This window comes from Hemitrygon akajei, chromosome 8 (genome assembly GCF_048418815.1).
Source record: "Hemitrygon akajei chromosome 8, sHemAka1.3, whole genome shotgun sequence".
In the NCBI taxonomy this organism is placed as follows: domain Eukaryota; kingdom Metazoa; phylum Chordata; class Chondrichthyes; order Myliobatiformes; family Dasyatidae; genus Hemitrygon; species Hemitrygon akajei.
In genome coordinates, this window is record NC_133131.1 from 96,050,748 (window position 1) to 96,074,997 (window position 24,250).

Consider the following 24,250-nt stretch of genomic DNA (forward strand, 5'->3'; position numbering starts at 1 on the left):
TCAGAAAATATACACTTAATGTGAATTCTAAATCTCCACTGCAGGAAATGTTAAAGCAATTACTTGATCTAAGTAAAATTACAATAAACCTGCTCACCAGGATTAAAGCAATCATTTACATACAACCACTCACTCACAGTTTTCTCTTGCAAAATATGTCAGTAAACAAATGTATGCTTTAGAAAGTACATCATACTTATTTTCATGTCATATGGTGAGGAGAGACATACTGGCTTCGGAGACAGTGCAGAAAAGGTTCATGAGGCTGATTCCAGAGATGAGGGGGATTAAACTATGAGGAGAGATTGAACCACCTAGGACTGTACTCCTTGGAATTCAGAAGAATGAGAGGTAACCTTATGGAAATGGATTTAATTATTAAATAAATAGGTATAAGGTAGAGGCAGGAAAGTTGTTTTCACTGGTAAATGAGATTAGAACTAGGGTACATAGCTTCAATATTTGGAGGAATAGATTTAGAACAGAGATGAGGATAAACTGCTTTGCCCAGAAAGTTGTGAATCAGTGAAATTATCTACCTAGAGAAGCAGTAGTGGTTACTTTATTAAATATACTTTCATTTACACAGGTAAACAGATTTTTGTATAGCAGGGAAATAAGGGCTATAGGGAAAAAGCACACAGGTGGAGCTGAGTCCTCGACTAGATTAGCCATGATCTTACTGAATGGCAGAGCCAGATGGCCTACTCCTGCTCCTATTTCTTAAGAAATAATTTATTATCAAAATTTGAGTCCTAAAGACCACCTTTTTTGAAAATTGAATATAATTCCCTCAACAATATAGTTCATTGATTTAATTTTTTACTGCTTAGTTTATAATATTTAAATTTATACTATAAACCGACCAGATTATTTACTGTACAGTATATAATATTAAACATTATTTCAACTTCCTAGAATCCGGTCTATAAGAATTCATCAATATGATTAGCTGCTCAGCCAGCTTCACGACATCATTGTTACTGGTTGCAACAAATCTAATGTCATAGAAAGAGAAATCCACGCCACAAAGTTTATTAGATTCTTCCAGGCAAGTTAGTGTTCAGTAACAGATGGCTTCACTGCCACCGATACAGACTGTTTTCTTCTATAAACCTTAGCTACTGAATGTAGAAGTAACTTCCCTGTCACTGACCTAATAGGTAATATTTACATACACCTGAAATAATAAAATAAAAAACAATAACAGGTTCACTGTGTTATTAAAACAAACTTGGGAGCTATTAAGTCTCATCAAATGAAAACATCTTATAAACAGAACTCCAACTAAAGCTAAACATTTCCATTCCTTATTCATACCATTTTGTTCTTTAATTTTTCTTTGTGCTCACTCTCTATTTATTGATATCTCTTAGGTTTTTCACAAAGTTGGAGGGAAAGGGGTTACTTTCTTAAATCTGCTTGACCTGCAGAAGAAGATGAACAACTGTTTCACGGCACTTCCCCAATATTCATGCAAACATTAAACCAACAGCATTATGTTTAGTTTATTTTCTGTAAGATACCAGCCATATCTAAATGGGAGACTGTTTTCATAGTTGAGGCACACTGACTTTCAGCCATGTAAAACATGCACAGTGCTATCCAACAATTAAATCTGGAACAGCAACACATTTTGAAAAATCTTTGGTTAAGTTTGAACTTTTAGTTCTTTTCATGATTATTCAAGGGAATAGCAGGTACACTTTGATTTTACATAATTCAATTAGGAAATCAATTGGTGAGCTGAAAGTCACAAACTACAAATGACAGTTCATAAATGTTGAACACAAGTGTTAGTACCACTTCTGTGCACTGCAGACAACATCACAGGGTTGACCCTCTTGTCTTGGATGCAACTAATGTCAAGCCCCATTTAGAAAGAGAACATTAAATAAGTGTCAAAAATGACATTATGACAATGTTTCAATTAATTATATTTGGGATAAAAATTTCAATGAACAAAAAATATTAATATGATATTCATATTTATGTTCTATGATTGGAAGCAGAATCGGGCAGTTAGACTCTCAGTGCCTTTATTTTCTTTTTGTTCCACTCTGAACAATTGTATTTTAAATTTACTTTTTACTCTGATCCACTCTACCACTGTGCTTTTGTTTGATTTTAAAATTCTACATTTTTTCATTAGCTTTTTTTTCTATCTCCTCATCTTATTGCCCAACTATGACACAGGCAATTCTAAGCAATTCTTTGGAAAATTAACTGAAGCCTCAATTTGTAGTTAATAGAAAAACTAAATTCTGAAAACAAATGTGGTTATACTGCTGGTGGCTCATCTAGTATAACAATATGGCCAAACTGAGCTTGCAACTCACAAAAATAATGATTGAGCAAAGTCAACAATACACAGATAAATCAGAATTCTGGCAAAACAAAGTACATTATTTTTCCTCTCTCACCCTATTAAAAGCTTGGCTTTTACTAAAATGAAAGATTCTACCCCTCTATCAGATTTCTATTAAAATCTAAAAACTGTCATGCTTAGTAGTTTTAAATAACACTCACAAACAGTCACAAACTTAGTACAATCTATGTTAGTACTTGTCTTACAATAGCTCAAATAAACGTTTAACATTATTTGTATTGCTATGTTCCACACTGTTACTAAGTATGTACTTGCAACATCAGATCCAGCTCCAGCTTCACTGATTCCCAAGCAGGCTACCATGTCCCCTGCGATGGTAGGTTGAAGAAACTGGCGTTTCAATTCCTCTGAGCCAAATCTGGGAAAGGAATTAAAGCTAATTTTGGATTTTTTTTTACCTCCTTAGTCACCAAAGCCTTATAATGCAAAGAATTTGACACCAATAAATGAAAAATATGCTTTATACTGCAAGAAATGAGTAATGCAACTTTGGATTGGTTTTTATCCTGATTTTTCAAGAATAAACTCTTGTCTAGAAACTAGACTTTACTTTTCATTAATCATCTACACTGATACTACATGTAAAATTAGTGGCTATGGTACTTATATAAGGTGGATACCATGAGCACAAGTGATGACAACAACTCCTTTGATTTAATCAGTAAAGACAGTTGGGCTGCTGTATCAACAAAATTATAGTTCATTTTGTAACCTTCATCGAAAATCATTTCTATTTTCTCTTTGCCGGGAGACTGGACGTGACATGCATTATCCTTCCCTCAAAGCCAATGGTACCATCTCAGAAAACAGCACCACAATGATGAACAGATTAGGAGAGTGGTGCACATCACAGGAAATTATATGAGACTTTATCAGGCTCCAGCTATTGGGAATTTGGTGCAATGGCACAAGGAGTAATCCATGCATTTGTACAGCCCCAGAGGACTCTGTGAGGTCACAAATGGGATATTTTCATGATGAGGCGCTAAAGATGCATCACTACATGGCTAGCATACTCTCACTGACTGAATGCAGCCAATGACAGGAAGCATGAAGGTCTCGACCTCTATGCTTACGCAGGTGATTTTGTACAGGCAAGAGATACGACTTCTTTGAAGACTGTATGCTCTCCTCTGCAAAGGCTGCAATCACATACACTTACTGATGCAGGTGACAATTGCTGTAGAAGCATAGATGTCATTAATACTACTCATAATCAGAATTAACATCACTGACGTATGACAAGAAATGTGTTGTTTTCTGGCAGCAGTACAATGCAAAGTCGTAAGAATCAGTTAAAATAAATAAATAGTGCAAAACGAAAAGGAGTAACAAGGTAATGTTATTAGCTCAATTATATCATTAGAAGAGGTAGGGAGCTGAAGTGTACGAGGTGGTGGTCAGCCACAATGATGCATAGATCATCATGGGTTCGTGACCTTTTAAAATCTGATGGTAGAGGGAAAGAATCTGTTCCTAAATCACTGTTTATGTGTCTTCAGTCTCCTGTACCTCCTCGTTTACCTTACAGATAACCTGCTTCCACAGAGCAGCCACTCAGTTACATGTGAAAACCTCAGAGATGGCTTCACTGTTTCCATTTTCAGAATCTGCTGTTTCAGTGGATGGTGGAATCCAGAACAAAAACCTTAGTTGTCACTTAGCATTCTTTAAACCTCTTTACTTCTCACATAAATTGGATAGCATAGCACACAAAGCATGGTGCTATAAAAGGCTTACTGATGTCATTATTGCTACTTAAATGAAAAATCATTTTTTCTACTCCTTGGCTCTTGTGCAAGAGTTCACAGCATTGGTAACCAAGGGCACAATTCTGAGTATTTTCATGAAGAAATTCTACAACCAACTAACTACACTAAAGTGTATGATCACTTGGGCAAGTTGTATACCCAAATTTGTTCTTATTTATAGGAAAGATTCTGACCGAATCATTGACCTTCCATAAAAGTTATATCACATCACTTACAGCAACAACGAGTAATATAGCAAAACATTCATGCCACTTACAGAATTACTTCCTAATTAAGAAGTATTGCAATGCAATCTCTATCCTATTTAAACAAAGTCGTACGGCACAAAATTGTGCTTTACTGCCAACCATGTCTATGCTGACCACAAATTCCATTTACAGGCTTTGGTCTGAAAATATACAAAATAACCATGAAGATTACTTTGGTGTTGGAAATCTGCTCTGAAATAATAAATACATAATGATTTCAATCCAGCATCATTTTGACAGGTAGAAACTTCTCACTTTCCAGTCTTCAGGAGAATCCAGCCTATGATTACAAAACATTCACCACCAATATCTTTACGCCATGGTTAATTATTCTCAGTTGTGAGTGAATGAAAAGCTTTGACTGAAAGGGATAATTAAACTATAAATACTACTGGTAGACTAAATATTAGTATTGATTCTTCGCTCAGTGTTCCAACTCCCATATCCTGTTTATTTACTATGCTTCCACTCATAGACATGGTTTAACAATGCCTCAAGTCTAAAATTCTCTCAATATTTTTCAAACCCATCCAGCCCTGCAAGCATTTGGTTTTCTGTGCTTCTCCAGTGCTTTTTCCACCATTGTCAAACATGCTCAACACTCCCTAACTTTCAATTCTGCTTTCTAAAAAAAAATACTATTTTGAAAGCACACCTTTCATTAAACTTTTGGTTACCTGCCCTATTATTCCTTGTGTCAGAAATGATGATTGTTGCTGTCAAATTCCTTGTGACTTTGCAATGTTACAGGTACCAGTCTTAAGTGGTTGCGGTTCTGCCTTCAAATTCTTTAATGACATCCTTAATTTGCCTTTATTGAATAAGTGTCTGAGCAGATGCCTGCAGGAAGGTGGAATCATACCTGGCTAAAGCAGGTGTTGCCATATCAGACTGGACGCCAATAGCCATTGGAATTCCACCACAACGGATGTTTCCTAGCTCTTCTGCCACTGCAATATTGTAGCTAAAATCCAAACCCAGGCCACCATATTCTGGAAGAAATTAAAATGCTTTGATTCAGCTAGAAAAATTAAGGGCTATAAGTGACAGTGGTAAGTCTGCAATAGAAATAGGAAACACTTAAATATTTGGATGTAGAATATATTCTTTAAATTGTTAGATCACAGGACTTAAAAGTTAAGGAAGGCACAACTATCTGGATAGTTTGATATTCAGGCAAATCCTTTTCTTAATTAACATTTACACTTTATTACATTTTTAATTCTCAAGGTTTCATTGTTTAATCCATCATTGGATTTTATTTATTTAGTTTGTATTTGTTGAAATCTGCTAGATCAATCTGCGGGTAGAAGACTCTGAAAAGGAAGAGCATTATTTTTGCATGTGTAACTCCACTTTATGTTATGCAGAAGCTGACCTTTCAGATACCTGACTCGACAGAGTAGAATAAATTATGCAGGTCAGTTATAAATGAAAATCCCAGAGGTGGCATCATTGCTTACCAATCTATTTTCTGAATCTTCTATCCGTTAGGGAATGAAACAGCAGAAGCAGTGCAAGAATTGTAGCACACTCATTCTTCCACTCCCACTCTTTTCGTGGATTCAGTAAAACCAAAGTCTGTGCTGAATGATAGGCCTCAGGAAGGTTTCAAAGGGTCACGTTATAAAGGATTTCCTGCATTTTCATGCTTCATTTTAGATTTCCATCATTCAATTTTTATTTCCATTTACTGATTCTGAAAACTTGATTGTGTGTTTCTTTTTGTGTCTCTGCTTATAAATTCCTTTGTTTAGAACTGAAGTCTATTCCACAGACGACACAACAACTTTCCATGACTATAAACTTTCTTTGCATTAAATTTGAAGATTCAGGCTTAAGACTAGCTCTTCGTAAATGATGAAAACAAGTGATTTTGTTATCATTTAAGCAAGAGCATAGTTTGCTCTAAAAGTTCAACATTTAAAAATTATGTTCTTCTAAATCCCTTATAAAAATAGTTGAAACTGGGTTATTGAATCATTGATCATCAAATGAAAAAAAAACAAGTTTCCAAACAAATTTTTTCCACATTTCACAAGCCACTATAAGCACCGACTTCAGAAAAGTACAGTGGATTCCGGTTAATTGGGCCCTCGACTAATTGGGGCAGTCAATTCTTTGGGACAGCTCTTAAAGAACAAAAACTGATCATGAAAAGAGCTGGGATTCCCTTTGTTTATTTGGGACACTATGCCATTTAACTGGGACAGCAGACTGTTACTGAACAGTTTCTAACTTGAGTCATTCATGTGCACTTGTGTGGCCATTATTCATTGCAGCATGCTTAGAGCGAACAATTTTTAAAATAGTGTCAACTACATGTGTTTGTATTCAAAAAGGAGTGAATGTTGTCACTTATAGTTGGAGAGAAATAAACAGTAAGATAATTCAGAACTGTTTCATTCACTGTGGTTGTAAGCATTCAGGCTTAGAGATGCCAGAAACAGCCATGATGAAAATGAAATGATTTCACTACTTCATGTAAGGAACTACGAAGAATCTGAATATATTGGCAATCATCTTCAATGTTACAATGAAAATTAAGATTTGGAAGATGCAACCTTCAAAAGTATTGTATGAAGGTAGTTCATGATCTGCACTAGGTGCCTGAGCTGATTTTTTAAATTTACAGTCAATCAAAAGAACACGGCAGCCTTTACTGGACGAATTCCTCCGTCAATAACTACTAGGAACCAATACACGCTTATGGTACTGTAGTTTTTTTGGTAATATTCTAATTTGTTCTGTATTTCATTTAAATACATAATTTGCTACTCAGCTAAATGGTAGTCTGTCTTTATTTTATACCTTGTTAACTATTTCCATGATATTTTGGCTAACTGTGGCAGCCACTTAATTGGTCAAAATGCACTGGTCCTGAAACATCCCAGTTAACTGTACATGTTGTTATTCCAAAAAAAATCACATTAATAATTGTAGGGAAATGAATTTTAAGCATATATTGCTCATTGTTCAAAAAAGATAGCCATATAGTGCAAAAGCGATTCAGTGAAAAACCTTAAATATTCTTAAGTTACAGGTAATCCTACAAAAACAGAAAATGTTGGAAAAACTCAACAGCAAATGGGCAAAGAAAAACAGTCAACATTTTGACCCTACAGCCCTTATCAGAACTGAGAAAGTGAGAAACGTAAAATAGCTTTCAGGTGGGAAAGGGATGTACATAACCAAGATGACGACTGTGGTAGGACAAGCTGAAATGGCTTACTGGTGGTATTTTCCAGCACATTAAGCTTCCTGGTGCGTGTAATGAGGTGCCTATAGTAAGGTGGTTGGAGCTGCATAGCTGATTAGACTGTGCAAGTCGAATATAGAAAAGTGAGCCCAAGGTGATACAAAAACAAAATAAAAATTCCTGGAAAAAACTCAATAGGTTAAAATAGATCTTTGAAAGAGAAACAGTCTAATATTTCAAGTGAGGGATCCTTTATTGAACCCGAGGAAGAGAGAAACATTAGTCTAAGTAGCAGAGAAATAGAAGTGGAACAAAAATAATTTCGCTGATAGAGTGAAGACGTGGCAGCTGAGATCAGGTTGCGCTACCAGCGCATTCTAATTTGTTGCTAATGTGGTTCTGGCATTCTCAGATATGCCCAGTAGGCCAGACTATATAATGAGAGGAAAAGAAAAAAAATGGCAGGCAGAAATAGCTCTTATATAGATAGGAGGACAGAACATGTTACCCAAAGTTGAGTCTGATTTCATATCCAGAAACATGCTCCAACAGAAGGCAAAGGGTTTCTTCAGCTTGTACTGGGTCTCATTGTAACAATGTAGGAGTTCATACAGAGATCAGAGTGGGAGTGAGACAGTGAGTTAAAATGTCATACAACCAGAAGCTCAAGGTTATTCCTGCAGAGTGAGCATATACTCCTCAAAATGTTCATCTAAACTGCAGTTGGTTTCCCCGGTGCCCAGGGAAGAGCAACTAAAGAACACTAGATTCAAAGAGGTGCAAGTGAATCGCTGCTCCACCTGGACTGTGGGAAGGGAGAAAGTAACAAGACAAATGTTGCACCATTTGTGGTTACACTGGAGTCATACAAAAGGAAGTGGTAGATGGGGCAGAAGAGAAAATTGAACTTTGCTGACTTTTGAAACTTTTCTGGCACTATCTAGATCTGAACTTCCTAGAATCTGAAGGAAGAAATAGCTCATTTGGTACCCCTCAAACCTAAGTCAGAAGCCCTGGAGTAAAACACCACTCAACGAGTTGACAATGCAATTTCACTTGATGTCACATTTAGTTTGGAATCTCAGAAGTGTGTCTTTTTGGCATTAGTGTATTAAGATCATTTTTCCACTTTTGAGACATTATCTGCAAAACTCTTTTTTAGCAGTTGGATTGGTCTTGAACAGTCTTGCTATAAAATGAAACAACCCATTGCAGCAAGATATTCTGGGTTTTACAAATAAACAGTAATATACACCTGAGATTATACACATGTGTAATTTTAAACAGATTTTAAATCCAATTTTCATATTCCAGTTTCTCATGTTCAAGCAGGATATGTTACATAACTATAATTATAAAATCTGAAACACCAGTTACCTTTTGGTCTGTTAACACCCAGAAAGCCAGCTTCTCCAAGAATTTTGAAGATTCTATGAGCAGGGAACATTCCTTCTGCTTCCCATTTGTCAACAAAGGGATTTATTTTCTTCTCAATTATCTACTTGAAGCAAAATAATCATTTATTAGCCTTTTTTGAAATGGATGAATCAGGAAGATATTTTACATATTATTTCATTTAAATATATGTGTCTGATATTTTTCTCCTCTGTTTTACACAGAAACCACAAATTCATTTTAGTTACTGTATATTTCAAGGATTGGGGCACCACGGACACTCAGTAAGAATGCGATCCTCACCAGATCTCATCTAATAACAGGGGATCAGTTAATAGGTACCTGTGGTCCTGAAGAAGGATCTCAGCTTGAAATATTGATTGTTTATTCATTTCCATAGATGCTGCCTGACCTCCTACTTCCTTCAACATTTTGTGTGTATTGTTGTGGCATAACGTGTTGGAAGTGTCACTGAAGTCAGTGCCCGAATTTGATCTACAACCTATGAAGAGCTATAATTTATTTAGGTTAAAGTCCTTTGGGATTTGAGGTCAAAGGAGCATAGTCATAAAGGGGCGGAGAAGAATACCCAAGAGAAAAGTGCAGTTCTATTTTCAAGCAGCTTGTTGGAACATACGCTTCAACAATTGTTCTAATCACAACAAAAAGCTGTAGCTTCATTCACAAAGGATTGCTTTTCTTTGCAGGGGCAGTTGGCATGGTGTTGATGTTAGTGCAGTGTTTTGCACAGTTAGTGCTAATAAAGAACTTTGTAGTGTTATGATCCCAGCCCCCTCCTTCTTGAGAATCGCAAGATCGCTATTAATTCGGGTCTTGGACCCAGGAAATGAGAGAGAATCCTCAGCAAGACAAAGCAACAGATTTGGCCATTGTTTCTTGGAGACACCTTTGTGGATTGCGATCCTATACTATGTGCCAGCTCTCAGGGCAACATGGACTGGGCTACATGCACACCCTTGGGCAATGTGGGCTGGGGATTGCATCACCCCACCCTGATTGACATCTACAACCCTGCAAGTCAAGAGGGGCTGCAGGGGGCAGTCCCCTAGCGACGCACCAGAAGGAGATACCATCTCTCATTGCTCCTGTGATAACGGGAAGCTATTCGGAAGCCACGTGTGTTCCGTTTCTCCTGGCCTGGGGAGCGGGTGGCTGATTACACCGAAAAGGACTTCGAACTAACAACGGGGAACCAATGTTCCCGATTCAACGGTTTGCGTCCTAAAAGACTGGGCAAGTTTCTTTTCTCACAAAACCTCTCTCTCTCTCTCTCCAATAAGTGAAACCCAGCGGTCCCCAAAAGGCTAAAGCCTGCATGAACTTGAGAGACTTTTATATTTCCATTGGACAATATTTTTACCCCTAGACAAAACGATAGAGCTACTTCTTATTGATGATTATTACTATACCCGCGCTTTAGATTGAGTATTGACGATGTATATTATCTGAATGTTTGTATTAACCTTACTTTTGTGCCCCTTTATAAATAAAAACTTTTAAAAATAGTACCATCAGACTTCAACGGACCTCTCTATCTTTGCTGGTAAGTGACCCAGTTACAGGGTTCGTAACAGTAGAGAGGATTCAGAGCTTTAAATGTGAAGCTAGGCACTTGTAGAATTGTAGTGTTACTTAATTATTATTCATTATTATTTCTTTTTTTCCCCTTTCTTTTTGCATTTACACATGGATTGTCCACTGTGTTGGTGCATTCTTTCATTGATTCTACTATTGTTATTGAATTTACTGAATATGTCCACAAGAAAATGAATATATGGTGACATATATGTACTTGGATAATACATTTACTTTGAGCTTTGTTCTCAGAGTAAATTACCACTTATTCAATTCTCATCAGTTGTGGATCCAATATTTCAGTTACTTGTTAAAATAAAATTACATTGTATATATAACAATTGGCCACTGATCAAGAACAAATGCTGTTCTACTCAAATCACTGAGAAGCAGTGGCCTTAATTCATTACATAACATATGGCATGCACAAAAGTGATTAGCAGCCTAATCATCTTAACGGATTATGCAGGTCACGGACTCATGCAAAGCCATCTGCAGAAGACAGAACTACTTCTGCCAGTAGCAGAAGTACAGTGAATACAGTGGATTCCAGTTAATTGCGATACATCGGAACCAATACAATTTGACCTAAGTAGCTGCCCAATTACCCAAAGTTTCATGAAAATAAATAAAAAGGTATAAAAAAAACAAACCAAGTAACAAATTATATACAGTATTTAAATGAAATACAAAACAAATTAGAACAGTTTCAATATGACTATAGTACGATACAACTGTATATTAATTCTTACTAGTTCATCATATATATGCCGCCATGTTCTTTTGATTGACTGTAAATGAACAACATCAGCAAAGGCAGATAGTGTAGGTAATGAACTGTCTTCATATAATGCTATAGACAACTGCATCTTCCAAATTTTCGTTTTTATTTTAACATTCAGGATGTCTGTTGATACCTTCATATTCTTCATAGTTCCTAACTTCTTGAAGTAGTGAAATCGTTTCATTTTCACTCCTGGCCATTTCTGGTATCTCCATACCTGAATGCTTGAAACCAGAGTGAGCACAACAATTCAGAATTGTCTTACAGCTTACTTTTCACCAACTATCAGTGACAAAAATCACTGCTTTTTGAACACACAACTGATACTATGTTAAAACTGTTTGCTTGAAGCATGGTGTTATCTAACAGCCACACAAGTGTACATGACTTATGCTAGGTAGAAACTGTTCGACAATTGTCTCCTGCCCAAATTAAACAGCAGAGTGCCCCAAATAAATAAAGGGAATCCCGGCTATTCTCTCAATTAGTTTTTGTTCTTTAGGATTTGGCCCTTGTAGTAACCAATAGCAATAATCAACTGGAATCCACTATATTTAGAAAGTTGAATGTTCACTCAGTTGGGTTTGGGTTACTGCTGATTATAACCTAGTAATAATTACACTCTAACAACTTACTCCCATCTAGGATAAGATCAACAGAAAAGCAAAATAGGGTGACAATTCCATTGAATCACATTGGTCCTCCAATCCATCAATGTTAATGTTAATACTCTCTCAACAACCAACAGTCCTCCTCTCCTCCAACCCCAAACACAGACACGGACACAATCCTCCATTAATAATGCCACTCAGTCTCTTTCCCTATTCCTCTTAGTTAAAGCTGGCACATTCCCTCCCTGGCCCTCACTTACTCCTGCACCACGTTCCTAAATTAATACTGACTTTGTCACCCTATCTGCCATAGTAACAATGGTACCTGTTTGCTACATTATCACCTTGTGTAAGTGTACAATGATGCTTCAATTTTTACTTAGATATAATTGATTTTTGACTACCATTTATACAAGACGCTAAATACTCAAGGAGTAAAAACTGAGGAAAACATGATACAAAGGACAGAAAAGTCATATATGGGTGTGGGTGGAAGGAGAAGATACACAAAACTAGAGTTTAAAACAAGGAATAAAATCCAGTACTGGAAAATGCACACTGAACAATAGTGGGGGGGGGGGGGTAAGCAAGCAAAGTTTTTTTTTCTCAAATATTTCCAGCAGATGATGTACAATATCAATTTATATGTATATGTACATTAAAAATATTACATCTATTATTTATTAAAATCACATATGTATCCCTCAACTAAAACCTATACATACACACTATAAGTTTATATACAGTATGTGCACATAGCCGTGTTTCAGATGGTTAGGGTCTGGAGAGACATTTGCTCAGTACTGGCTGTTCAAGCCATAAAAGATGGTTATAAGACATTTGGATAAGAATCTTTGCCATAAGAATGTGAATTGCTTTTCTACTTCAAGAAGTGGAAAACAAGAGTAAAGAGAAGAATAGCCCAGAGGCCTCAAGGGTTGTGTTTGGTTAAAATACAAAGTTTTGTCAGTGTCAATGTGTAGGAATATTGAGAAGTACATGGAGATCTAATGGGTTGGTAAAGAGATCATTTGTCTACTGGTAGTACAAATGAACAGTCACATCACCCTTTGTCAAGTGTCAAACATTGCCTTTTATTTAAAAGTAAAACTGAGTATTCTGATAATCCAGAAAGTTTTCCCTTACATGCACGTACGTATGGAGTAAAGGGATGTTATGTTTTTTTTGCTGGCTTCCATAATGATTGATCCATAACAAAAAATAAAATACATGTTGAATTAATGACATGAAAATCTATTTTTAATTTATTTGATGAATCTTCTTATTATGGAACAGCTTATTTCACTGACACCTCGATGTCGAGGCTGATCCATTAAACACAATGGTCATCTAAAACCTTCTATCCATTTAGTGTGACCTAAATAGCATTCTAAGCTTATTAATTTAATCTTATTATACAAGTATTGTTTATAAAACTGAGAGTTGTCCATTTAAAAAAATTTATCTGTGCAATTACAATGTGACAATGTGCTTGAGTTAAGAACTGGAATGAAGTATTAGAATTAGTTAAATTTTAAATGTTATAATTTTATAAATTTAGTACTTAACAGAGGAGCAGTTCAGAACATTTTAGAAAGCAGAGGGAAACAATACACATTGATCTGAAATGGAATAAGGAATAAAACAAATGCTGGGTGATGTGTGAATGTGACCAAGGTATTGTCAAAGGGGTGACATAATTTGAGAGTAGAACAGAAAAATAAGGATTTCCTCAGATATATGCAGTTCATCATATATCATTTATATAATTAGTACCACTATTTTATAGATATTTGATTCATTTGACATGAGAGAATTTATGTTTAATACATACCCAATAGGCCCAGAGGGCTTAATGCTTTTCAGAACACCCAGCACTACCTCTTCAATTTCCAATGTCCTCGTAAGGTATCATGCCCCACTCTGTTACCACTATTCTCCAAATCCTTCTCCTCGGTTGTCGTTGCCATTCCTTTTCGTACCTTGTAGCTCACTGGGCGGCTTTTTTTTTTGCCATTTCCTCAGCATTTGTCTGTTTTTTTAAAAATTTGAGGCCAAGTTGCTAGCTTGACACTCAACCCAGCATACAAGGGGCCTGCCGGATTCAAACCCTGACCATTCGCCTCAAAGTCTGACGCTGATGCCACTGCACCACCAGCCTGCTTTCTCCTCAGTAGATACCAACAAAAGTATGCCTGAATACTTATTTAGTACCTCAACCATTGCTCCAACTCCTAGCATAAATTCCCTCCTTTATCCTTGAGGGATATTTACTCTCCTTGTTATTTTTTTTTTAATACAGCATAAAATATTTTGAGATTATCCTTGATCCTGCCTGCCAAGGATATTTCATGGCCCTCTTGGTCTTCCTAATCACTATTTTCATATTCCACAAGAGTCCTGTCTTATCTTCCTAAGACTTAGGATGATGCCTTTTCTTTCTGACTAAATTTAGGAATTCTGTAAAGTTCCCTTACGTTACCATCCTTGTCCTTGCTGCTGACCAGAACATGCCGATTCTGAACTCTAATTAGCTAGGCTCAAAACAATTCCCACGTTAGACATGGACATGTTTCCAATCATCTGGCCTGACTCATTTCGCAAAACCAGGTCCAGTATGTTTTCTCCTATAGGTGAACTCTCCACATACTGTTTCAAGACCCCTCCTGAAAGTTCTGCCCCATTTAAACTTTTTGAATTAAAGAAATTCCAATCAATACTGGGAAAGTTAAAGTCTTCCACTAAAATAACCCTGTTGTTTCTGCACCTTTCCATAATTTATGTACATATCTGTTCCTCCACTTCTTGGTGGCTATTGGAAGCCTATAGTTAATCCCACCAATGTAATGGACCCTTCCTATTTCTGAACTCCACTCAAATTGATTCTGTGGTTAAGCCTTCCAGTATATCCTCTGAGAACAGCTGTGACGTTCTCCTGTATCAGTAGTGCAAACCTTCCACCTCTTAGCCACCCCCCAATCAGGTCCAAAGCAACAAAAAATAACAGGAACATTGAGTTGCCAGTCCTGTCCCTCACCCAATCAGGTCTTTGTAATGACGACCACCGATTTAATAATACCCGCATACATAGTGAAACTTGTTTTGAGGCAGCAGTACGTAATAATCAAAATCAATAAATTACAATAACTATAGATAAAAATAATTAAATAAATAAGTAGTCAAAAAGAGACCAAAACAAGTGAGGTAGTGTACGTGGGAATATTGCCGATTCAGAAATCTGATGGCAGAGGGAAAGAAACCGTTCCTGAGATGTTAAGTATATATATTCAGACGCCTTTACCTCCTCCTTGATGGTAGCAATGAGAAAGGGGCATGTCCTTGGGGATAAGGGCCTTTAATGATGGATATCACCTTTGTGAGGCATCGCCTTTAGTGTCCTCAGTGCTGGGGAGGTTAGTGCCCATGATGCACCTGACTGAGTTCACAACTTTCTGCAGTTTTTTTCCGATCCTGTCCAGTGGCCCCTCCATACCAGATGGCGATGCCCTCAGTAAGAATTCTCTCCACAGTACACCTCTAGAAATTTGCGAGAGGCTGTGGTGACATACCAATTCTCCTCCAACTCCTAATGAAATATAGCCACTTGGTGCCTTCTTCGCAAGTGCATCAATATTTTGGACCTTCCAGGAACCTGAAACTGTTCAGCCTTTCCACTGCTGATCCCTCGATGATGTGTGTTCCCTCAACTTCCCCTTCCTGAACTCCACAATGAATTCCTTGGACTTACTAACATTACATGCCAGGTTATTGTGACACCACTCAAACACCTGATCCATCTCGCTCCTGTACACCTCCTCCTCATCATCTGGAATTCTGTCAACAATAGTTGTGTTACAGGCAAGTTTATAGATGATGTTTGAGTTGTGCCCAGCCACACAGTCCGGGTGTAGAGAGTAGAGCAGTGGGCTAAGCACGCATCCCTGAGGTGCACCACTGTTGATTGTAGCAAGGAGGAGATGTTATTTCTGATGCACACAAATTGTGGTCTTCTGATGAGGAAGTCAAGGATCCAGTTACAGAGGGTGGGAAAAAGGCAGATTTCGGAGCTTGTTGATTAGAACTGACAGTATGAGTAAATAATAAACAGCAGCCTTATCAGAGAATTGCTATTATTCAGGTGATCCAAGGCTGAGTGATAAACTAGTGAGATTGCATCTGCTGCGGACCTATTGTGGCGATAGGCAAATTGCAGTGGGTCCAATTCCTTGATCAGGCTGGAATTAATTCTGGCCATGACCAACCTCTCAAAGCACTTAATCACGGTTGATGTGAGTGCAACTGGTGATAGTCGTCGTGGCAGCTCACCCTGCTCTTCTTGGATAATTGCAGGTGGGAAATTCCAAACGCAGCAGCAAGAGATTGAAGATGTCATTGAAAAATCCCACCAGGCGGTTGACACAAGTTTTCAATGACCTACCAGGTACACCAACGGGGCCTGACACCATGCAAGGGTTCACACCCTTGAAAGATGTTCTGATGTCAGACTCTAAGACAGAGATCACAGGGTAACCAGATGCTGCAGGGATTTGCACAAGTCTAGTTTTATGCTCCCTTGCAAAGCAGGTATAAAAGGTGTTGAAGCTTCTGCGAGTGAAGTATCACAGCCATTCATGATGCTCAGTTTCACCATGAGGGAAATATCAGCCTGCAAACCCTGCCAGAGCTGAAGTGCATCCGATTCCGTCTCTAATTTCAATCAGAATTGTTTTTTCACCCTTAATGTAGACTTCCATAGACCATACCTGGACTTCTTGTATAGTCTTAATTACCACAGATCTAGCCCTCTATACAAATCTCCTGGCTCATCCATGGCCTTTGATTTGGGTATGTACAATATGTTCTCAAAGGCACACACTCATCCACATAGATTTTGATGAAGTCAGTGACAAATATGGCTTATTTATTCAGGATTGTACATGAATCCCTGAGTACTGTCCAGTCTACCAACTCAAAGCAGTCCTGTAAGTGCTCCTCTGCCTCCCTTGACCATACTTTCTTAGTCCTCACCACTAGTGATACAGTTGTTAGTCTCTGCCTGTATGTTGGGAGTAGAAGTACAGACAGGTGATCAGACTTTCCAGAGCACAGGCATGGGATGGCAAGGTAAGTGTCCTTGACGGTCGTATAACAATGGTCAACTGTGTTGATGTATGTTGGTGTAATTGTTCAGAGCTTCTTCAAGCTGGCCTCCCAAAATAACAGGAAAGGCATCAGGGGGTGTTTTTCTAAGACTGCTGATTATAGTGCTCAGCTCCTCCAGAGTCTATCTGACATTGGCAAAGAGATCATAGATCCATGTTCTCATCCAGGCTCTATATTCATCCTCCTTAGCCTTAAGTACTCCTAGTGTTGAATTAAATGCATTGCAGCTCATCACACCCACCATGTTAATTAGCCTGGCCCTTGTTGTCCTTCCTTTGTCTTTCTTGTTATGCCATCTTTCTTGCCTTGAACTCTAGCACCTGTTGCCCTGCTGCTGTTGTTCCCGACCCCTCTAACTCTAGTTTAAGCCTTTCTAGGTAGCTCTAGCAAACCCAGAGAGAACATTAGTTCCTCTCCAGTTCACATGCAAACCACCTTGATTGTACAAGTCCCATTTGTTCTGGAACAGAGTCCAATGATCCATAAATTGGAAGCGCTTTCTCCCGCACCACACATTGAATGACACCATCTATTTCTCATCTCACTAGCACTTGGCATGGATTATAGCCCTGAGATTACAACCCTGTGTGTCTTGCTTTATAACTTTGCCCTTAATTCCCTAAAATCACTTTGCAGACTGTGACCCCAGTCCTGGTCACTCTGACCAATAGGAACATCCTTTTTATGTCTAATCTGTACAGTCCTTCTTGAATTTTGCAGGTTTCTATAAAGATTCCCTTATTCCCGTCCCACTTCTGTCATCGGTACCAGTATGAACCATGATCTCGGGCTGTTTACCCTCCCACTCAGAACATCCTGCATCTGCTGCAGGGCATGAAGGAGGCAGCATACCATCCTGGAGTTTCAACTATGGTCACAGAAACACTTACTTGCACCCACTGAGTTCTCTCTATCAGTATCACTGTCTGACTTCATCTTTCCCTTCTTCACCTCAAGAGCCATAGTGGTGGCACTGACTGAGCTACCATTGCTGAGCTCTGAAATGTCATACCCCAACAGTATACAAAAAGGGATATCTGTTAGGGAGGGGAATTGTCATTGCATTACCTACCATTCTCATACTTTTCCTGGTGGTCACCCAATTATCTGTAGCCTGCACCTTCAGTGTTCACTAAAACAGTCATCAATGATCTCCCCAGCATCCTGGATGATCCTGAGCACATTTAACCATTTCTTGATCTATTCTGTCAGGGGCTGATAGACCAGAACAAGAAGCAGTCTCAGTACTGACCCCTGCAACCATTGTCCATCAGCTGGTAGGCAAATGGTGAGGATGACTTTGTTGGTAAAAGATAAAATCCAATCCTTAGAAAGAGGTGTCATAGGACCGGAAGATGCAGCATCCTCGTGGGTAAAGTTAAGAAGCTGCAAGGGTAAAAAGACCCTGATGAGAGTTATATACTGGTCCCAGAACAAGTAGTCAGGATTTGGGATATACTGTAAATTTCAATGGGAAATAGAAAAGGCATGTAATAACAGCAATGTTATGATAGTCATGGGCAATTTCAATATGCAGGTAGATAGGGAAAATCAGGTTGGAGCTGGATCCCAAGGGGGGAATTTTAGAATGCTTCTGAGGCCCTCCATTGCTCGGGGTTGACAATAGATAATGTGTCCTAGCTGTCTACGTGATATGCAAACCAGGGCAATATGATATGGAGTGGAAGCTGTTGCCTGTGCAGCAGGCACCCCCCTTTCTACACCACTCATGAATTAAAAGGAACAGCACAGTCCAATACAGCTTGGAATTGCCAGTCAGCATTGAACAATGGAACTGCCTTAGGGGCTCCAACTCTGGATTTTCCTTGAGGTTTACTCCTGTAGCCTAATCTATGAGGATCAGATCTGGCCTCATCCAAGAGAGCTATTTTCCTCAAAGTCTCTCAACCATGAAAACAGAAAAATAAGACTAGGCTATTCAGTCTTCTGAGACTGTTCTGTCATTTGATATGATCAGGACTGATCAGCTAAATTCTACACCCTATTCAGTTATCTCCACATATCCCTTAATCTTTAGGAAAATATACAGCATCTTCTTGAACGTGTTTAATGATTTGACTTCAACTATTTTCTGTCAGAAGGATTTTCACAAACTTACCACTCTGTGAGAAGTTTCTCTTCTTTGTGGTATTAAATGGCTTGTCTCTCAGCCTTAGATTGTAATCACAGTCCTGGTCACTCAGACCAATAGGAACATACTTTTTATGTCTAATCTGTCCAGTCCTCCTTGGATTTTGCAGGTTTCAATGAAGAGTCTCTTATTCATAAACCATAAGACAAAGGAGCAGAATTAGACCATTCAGCCCATCGAGTCTGCTCTGAGATTCCATTGTGGCTGATTCTGGATCCCACTCAACCCCATACACCTGCCTTCTCAGCATACCTTTTGATGCCCTGACTGATCAGGAAGCTATCAACTTTTGCTTTAAATATGTGCACGGACTTGGCCTCTACCGCAGTCTGTGGCAGAGCGTTCCACAGATTCACTACTCTCTGGCTAAAAACAATAATTCTCCTTACCTCTGTTCTAAAAGGTCACTCCTCAATTTTGAGGTCGTGCTCTCTAGTTTTGGATAACCGTATCATAGGAAATATCCTCTCCACATCCACCCTATCCAGTTTTTTCAACATTCGGAAGATTTCAATGAGATCCCCACACATTCTTCTAAATTCCAGTGAGTACAGGCCCAAAGCTGCTAAATGCTCCTCATATGTTAACCCCTTCATTCCTGGAATCATCCTTGTGAACCTCCTCTGGACTCTCTCCAATGATAACACATACTTTCTGAGATGTGGGGCCCAAAACTGTTGACAATATTCCAACTCTTTGGCCTGACTAGTGTCTTATAAAGGAGCAGCATTATCTCCTTGCTTTTTATATTCTATTCACCTCAAAATAAATGCCAGCATTGCATTTGCCTTCTTTACCACAGACTCAACCTGTAAATTAACCTTGCACGAGGACTCCCAAGTCCCTTTGCACCTCTGATGTTTGAATTTTGTCCCCATTTAGATAACAGTCTGCACTATTGTTCTTCATACCAAAATGAACTATCACACATTTCCCAACACTGTATTCCATCTGCCACTTCTTGCCCATTCCTCCAATTTTTCTAAGCCCTGCTGCAATCATAGAAACATAGAAAATAGGTGCAGGAGTAGGCCATTCGGCCCTTTGAGCCTGCATCGCCATTCAGTATGATCATGGCTGATCATCCAACTCAGAACCCTGTACCTGCCTTCTCTCCATACCCCCTGATCCCTTTAGCCACAAGGGCCATATCTAACTCCCTCTTAAATATAGCCAATGAACTGGCCTCAACTGTTTCCTGTGGCAGAGAATTCCACAGATTCACCACTCTCTGTGTGAAGAAGTTTCTCCTCATCTCACTCTTAAAAGGCTTCCCCTTTATCCTTAAACTGTGACCCCTCATTCTGGACTTCCTCAACATTGGAAACAATCTTCCTGCATCTAGCCTGTCCAATCCCTTTAGAATTTTATACGTTTCAATAAGATCCCCCCTCAATCTTCTAAATTCCAGTGAGTGTAAGCCCAATCAATCCAGTCTTCCTTCATATGAAAGTCCTGCCATCCCAGGAACCAATCTGGTGAACCTTCTCTGTACTCCCTCTATGGCAAGAATGTCCTTCCTCAGATTAGGGGACCAAAACTGCACACAATACTGCAGGTGTGGTCTCACCAAGGCCTTGTACCACTGCAGTAGAACCTCCCTGCTCCTGTACTCAAATCCTTTTGCTATGAATACCAACATACCATTCGCCTTTTTCACCACCTGCTGTACCTGCATGCCCACTTTCAATGACTGGTGTACAGTCACACCCAGGTCTCGTTGCACCTCCCCTTTTCCTAATCGGCTACCATTCAGATAATAATCTGTTTTTCTGTTCTTGCAACCAAAGTGGATAACCTCACATTTATCCATATTAAATTGCATCTGCCATGAATTTGCCCACTCACTTAACCTATCCAAGTCATCCTGCATCCCCTTAGCATCCTCCTCACAGCTAACACTGCCGCCCAGCTTCGTGTCATCTGCAAACTTGGAGATGTTGCATTTAATTCCCTCGTCTAAATCATTAATATATATTGTAAACAACTGGGGTCCCAGCACTGAGCCTTGCGGTACCCTAGTCACAGTCTGCCATTCTGAAAAGGTCCCATTTATTCCCACTCTTTGTTTCCTGTCTGCCAACCAATTTTCTATCCACATCAATACTATACCCCCAATACTGTGTGCTTTAAGTTTGCACACTAATCTCCTGTGTGGGACCTTGTCAAAAGCCTTTTGAAAATCCAAATATACCACATCCACTGGTTCTCCCCTATCCACTCTACTAGTTACATCTTCAAAAAATTCTATAAGATTCATCAGACATGATTTTCCTTTCACAAATCCATGCTGACTTTGTCCGATGATTTCACCGCTTTCCAAATGTGCTGTTATCACATCTTTGATAACCGACTCTAGCATTTTCCCCACCACCGATGTCAGACTAACCGGTCTATAATTCCCCGGTTTCTCTCTCCCTCCTTTTTTAAAAAGTGGGGTTACATTAGCCACCCTCCAATCCTCAGGAACTAATCCAGAATCTAAAGAGTTTTGAAAAATTATCACTAATGCATCCACTTTTTCTTGGGCTACTTCCTTAAGCACTCTGGGATGCAGACCATCTGGCCCTGGGGATATATCTGCCTTTAATCCATTCAATTTACCTAACACCACTTCCCTACTAACATGTATTTCCCTCAGTTTCTCTATCTCACTAGACGTTCGGTTCCCTACTATTTCCGGAAGATTATTTATGTCCTCCTTAGTGAAGACAGAACCAAAGTAGTTATTCAACTGGTCTGCCTAATTCAATCGCATTAGTTCCTCAGCATTACTTATCTTCGTATCGTCCGCAAACTTTGCCAGAAAACATCATGAAGTGGATGCTGTGCACTTAGTGAATTTGAAAGCATCTAAGGAAGGTACTTCGTGGATAAAGTACAATGGGAAGGGAAGAGATGTCACCAGGTACTAAGAAGTGAACAGGAAGCTGCAGAGCAAATGAACCCTCTTGCATGCTGAGAGAAATAACTGTTCACTGATGAAAGCATGTTGGAGATGACAAGGCAAACTGAAAATGGTTTGTCAAGGAGTTTTATAGAGTATTTTCAAGGAATAGAAAGGTTTATAGCAGAAAACGAATCTCAGGGTTATATAAGGTGACATATATGTACTTTGATAATAAATTTGCTTTGAACTTTGATTTAAAGCACTGGGGCCACATCAGTCTGATTCCAACAGTGGAGTGAAGCAAACCAGAAATGAAATAGAGGAAAGAACACAATGAATACAAAGATTTCAAATGGTTATTTGCCTTATTGGAACTTATTAGTCCCCAATTCAAAAGAAAGGAATGTTATTGAACAACCATGGCCGACATTTAAAAGTTCCTGACACATACAGCAATAAACCAATCAATTATCAACACCCATGCTCTAATCAGTCAAGCTTAATCAGCTAGTATTGATGGAGTATGCTTACGTTTTTAATGTTTTTGTGGACTCTTAGGGAAGTGCTACGTTATGCAGTTAACTACACTATTTAAATGTTGCGTCAATTATTTTCCATTCCATGTACAAATTAAAAAGCAAACAGTATAAACTGCTTTCTATTGATAGCATTGTCAATAATGGCAGATAATTATAGACTTCTTCACCTCATAGCATTAGAAAACTTAATTGCCATAACAATAAAGAATGAATAATCATGGGCCTTCAATACAGATTTGTAAGTGGGAGATCATGCATGACTAACTTGTTTAAATTGTGTTTATTACCAAACATATGGTGACCATGAATGTCGCGGATATATTTGGATTTTTAGAAAGTGATTCATGAAGTTCCACGCACGAGGCTACAGTGACGATATTGATCAATAGATACAAAACAAAAATACAAGAGATGCTCTCAAAATTTGCAAGCTGGTGGCATATTAGAGGAGAGGTACCTGAACATTCCCGGCATAAATCTAATGTTTTCCTTCTTACTGCTACTAATTAATTGAAAATTACTAACAATATTAAGCTTGGAAGATGGTGAATGAGGCAAAGCTGCAACAGACTAGTCATAACACAATAACACGAACATTGTATGGGGTGGAGAGGGAGGAAAGAGAAGGAATAACAAATCTTACATGTTCATATCCTACTGTGAGTGTGCACAGTGGACATGGAAAATATGACAGTTTACTTAGGTACATTCAATCAAGAGAAAGTTTTAATAGCAGTCTCTAATACAAACCTGACCTTTGTCTGGTTATCTTACACTGGCCGAGCAACTTTCCATCTGTGGATTACATTGTGACCCCCACAAGGCCATTCAGGGTGCAGGTGTTCACTCTTACAGAACTCACAACTCAACTTCCCAAAAATCTGAGATGCAGAATGAAATTCAGTCTCATGGAACATGTGTGGATGAAACAGTAAATGAGTACACAAAATTCTTTTCTTTTACATCTCTCATTTCTTGATGCACGTGCCTTCACATAATGAGAAATCATGGCAGGGCACATTTTCTAGAAATACAATCCCGAGAATGTGGGGGTGGCCTGTTTCATGATCATTTGTTGACAGACTAAAACAGACTTTGAATCACAAGTTCCAACACCAAACATTTTAGCATGAAAGTCTACATTTAAAATGGAACAACTTGTATTTTGATAGTTTACTGGCAACAGTGAAACGGGAAACATCTACTATCTCAGAAGTATAAAAACAATAATGAGTGCTATAACAAACAAGGACTTGTCTTTTTTCACTTATGGACATTTATTCATAAAATAATTCTACTTGGAATTCTTGATACAATATCAAATCTAATGAATCAAACTTGGTCACACCACTTAATCAAAACTATATAAAAAGCACAAATCTAATTTAGTATTGATAAGCCTTGACTGAATTTGAACCTTAGAGTTCTGAATACAATTTCCAGCTTTCCATTTTGACAGCAACTGAGACATGTAAACAAATGTAACTCTTTCTATTCCATGAAGCTACCTGA

At 38.5% G+C, this 24,250-nt stretch overlaps 1 protein-coding gene across 1 annotated transcript in view; it reads right to left on the minus strand.

The window, feature by feature from the left end:
• Window positions 1–24,250, minus strand: part of LOC140732072 (probable acyl-CoA dehydrogenase 6) — a 40,414-nt gene that overhangs the window by 11,296 nt on the left and 4,868 nt on the right. The window contains exons 2-4 of the mRNA XM_073054213.1: window positions 8,986–9,106; window positions 5,272–5,401; window positions 2,641–2,747 (exon numbers count right to left, since the gene is read on the minus strand). Of these exons, the coding sequence (XP_072910314.1) occupies window positions 2,641–2,747; window positions 5,272–5,401; window positions 8,986–9,106 (358 nt within the window). The remainder of the gene's footprint in view (window positions 1–2,640; window positions 2,748–5,271; window positions 5,402–8,985; window positions 9,107–24,250) is intronic.